The following is a 2,513-nucleotide window of genomic DNA, read 5'->3' on the forward strand; positions in this document are numbered from 1 at the left end:
CCTCTGCCTCCCAAGTGCTGGGATTAAAGGCATGCGCCACCACTCCCGGCTTTTTTTGGTTAAAATGATTTTTAAAACACTGAGTAGGTTGTATGTAATAGACAGAGTTGTTGGTGATTGCATCAGTACTCTCTTGTGCATGAGGACATTTTACATGTAAAATGGTTAAGCGAACCATTAAGTTGGCATTTTTTACTTTAGTTATTGAAGAGATGTTTTGGAAAATGTTTATATAATGTGAATGCTGTGTGTTTGTTCTTTCCCATGTAAAGAGCTGTGATTTTTTTTCTTGATGTGTAGATGATATCTAAATCTGTGAGATAGCTTTTTATATGGACATTTAAAGTATCTTAAAATAAAGTACTATTAAGGTTGAAACTGAGTATGAAAACAAACGAATTTGCGTTGTGCTGTTTGACTTGTAGGTTTATGCATGTATGATGGTTTTCTTCCTGAGCAACATGATTGAGAACCAGTGTATGTCAACAGGTGCATTTGAGATAACTTTAAATGGTAAGTTCTGAGTGGTGTACATTGGTGATGAGTTTTATAAGCTTAACAACAGTAGGCTTTTTATTTTTCATGAGAAAAGTAAAATATGAATATATTTGATATTCATATAAAAGAGTTTATATGATAGAAATGGAAGAATCTTTACTGCTACCCGAGGTTTTAGGGTTCCTGGGTTAGTTGGCTCCCATGTGCTGACTCTCTGGCTAATATTCTCTATTCCACGGGTTTAAAGTAAACGCTGTTTGATTCTTGAATGCATAGCATTAGTATACTCATTAGTATACTCCATTCCACAGTTAAGGGGTTACCAGATTCTTTGTCCTACATTGCTTAGATCTACTTCTGCTATCTTCATTGCACCCTTTCTCCATGTTACACGTTACATGGCCTCACAGAGTCTCTGAAAAGTAGGTTGATGAATAGACCTTTAACCACAATTTGTACCCTTTTTTTTTTTTAAAGATTTATTTATTATTATAGCTAAGTACACTGTAGCTGTCTTCAGATGCACCAGAAGAGGGCATCAGATCTCATTACGGATGGTTGTGAGCCACCATGTCGTTGCTGGGATTTGAACTCGGGACCTTCGGAAGAGCAGTTGGTGCTCTTAACCACTGAGCCATCTCTCCAGCCTCAACTTGTACCTTTTTTGTTGTTTTTTTTTTGAAGCAGGATTTCTCTGTGTCTTAGAACTTGCTTTGTGGACCAGGCTAGTTTTGAACTCACAGATCCACCGGCCTCTCTTTTCTGAGTGCTGGGATTAAGGGCATGCACTACCAAGCCTGGCCATTTTTAAATGGATGAAATTAATACTTGAAATTCAAACTTCTGTGTTTATAACAAAACAGTGGAGTTTCGTCAAGGAGAATTTCACAGAAACGTGTCCTCTGGCTATATGATGAATGACCCAGGCTGAGAAAGTCCATGATCCTCCCAGCACTTGTTCTGACTGCCGTCATTGCGGCCACAGTGGCCTTTGTAATGAGGCTTTCCTTGCTACACTTGAGTGTCTAAACACCTTAATCAAGTTCTTTTTCAGGATAATGCCAGTATATTTAGTGTGAGAAAAGGTCCTGCAAAACCGGGTGTGGTGGCCCATGCCTTTAATCTCAGCATTTGGGAGGCAGAGGCAGGTGGATTTCTGAGTTTGAGGCCAGCCTGGTCTACAAAGTGAGTTCCAGGACAGCCAGGGTTACACAGAGAAACCCTGTCTCGAAAAAACCAAAAAAAAAAAAAAAAAAAATAAATAAAATAAAAGGTCCTGCAAAATGTAATTTGGGGCCATGGTCTTATGCTTCATGTCCTGTTGCCTGTCTAATAGTTTTATTTGAACACAACTATACCCAATTTTAAAATGTGTTCCTATCGATGCTTGCAGGTTGCTGTGCAAGTTGAAAATGACAGACACTATTCCTTAGGCAAAATGTTTCCTTCTTGGTTGGTTGCAGTTTTGTTTTTTTTTAACCAGTATAAATTTCTATGCCTCTTCAGTCTCTTGTAAAACTCCCTTGTACATCCTGTTCAGGCCTGCGTTCCTTTCAACTTCCAAATCTTTGCTCTACCTTAGTGACTTATCTTTTTCTTTGTAGATCTAGTTTAACTGATGTTCTTTTCTGACCAGTCAGCAAGAGAGGCTGGTATTTATGCTCCTTTAGTGGATGGAGTACTCAGGTTTTAATCCCAAGTATAGTTTTGTGGTGACTTGTAATGCCCTTGGGTTTTTTTGCTGCGGCAAAACCCCCTAAGAGGAAGAAGCAGTATACTGTTTTATTGCTAATTGTGCATGAAACTCAATAAATATTTGTGTGGTTGATGTCTATTGTGGAAGCATCTTTAATGTGTTTTGGGGGTGGGTTTGGGGGTTTGGCTGTTTATTTTTGTAGATGTTCCAGTGTGGTCTAAGCTGGAATCTGGACATCTTCCATCCATGCAACAACTTGTTCAAATTCTTGACAATGAAATGAAACTCAATGTGCATATGGATTCAATCCCACATCATC

At 38.6% G+C, this 2,513-nt stretch overlaps 1 protein-coding gene across 1 annotated transcript in view; it reads left to right on the forward strand.

Annotated features, from left to right (window-relative positions):
* The window catches only part of Selenot (selenoprotein T), a 31,853-nt gene that overhangs the window by 11,802 nt on the left and 17,538 nt on the right, over positions 1–2,513 (forward strand). Inside the window, exons 5-6 of the mRNA XM_021196917.2 lie at positions 426–513; positions 2,397–2,509. Of these exons, the coding sequence (XP_021052576.1) occupies positions 426–513; positions 2,397–2,509 (201 nt within the window). The remainder of the gene's footprint in view (positions 1–425; positions 514–2,396; positions 2,510–2,513) is intronic.

The sequence above is a fragment of the Mus pahari genome, chromosome 4, assembly GCF_900095145.1.
Source record: "Mus pahari chromosome 4, PAHARI_EIJ_v1.1, whole genome shotgun sequence".
In the NCBI taxonomy this organism is placed as follows: domain Eukaryota; kingdom Metazoa; phylum Chordata; class Mammalia; order Rodentia; family Muridae; genus Mus; species Mus pahari.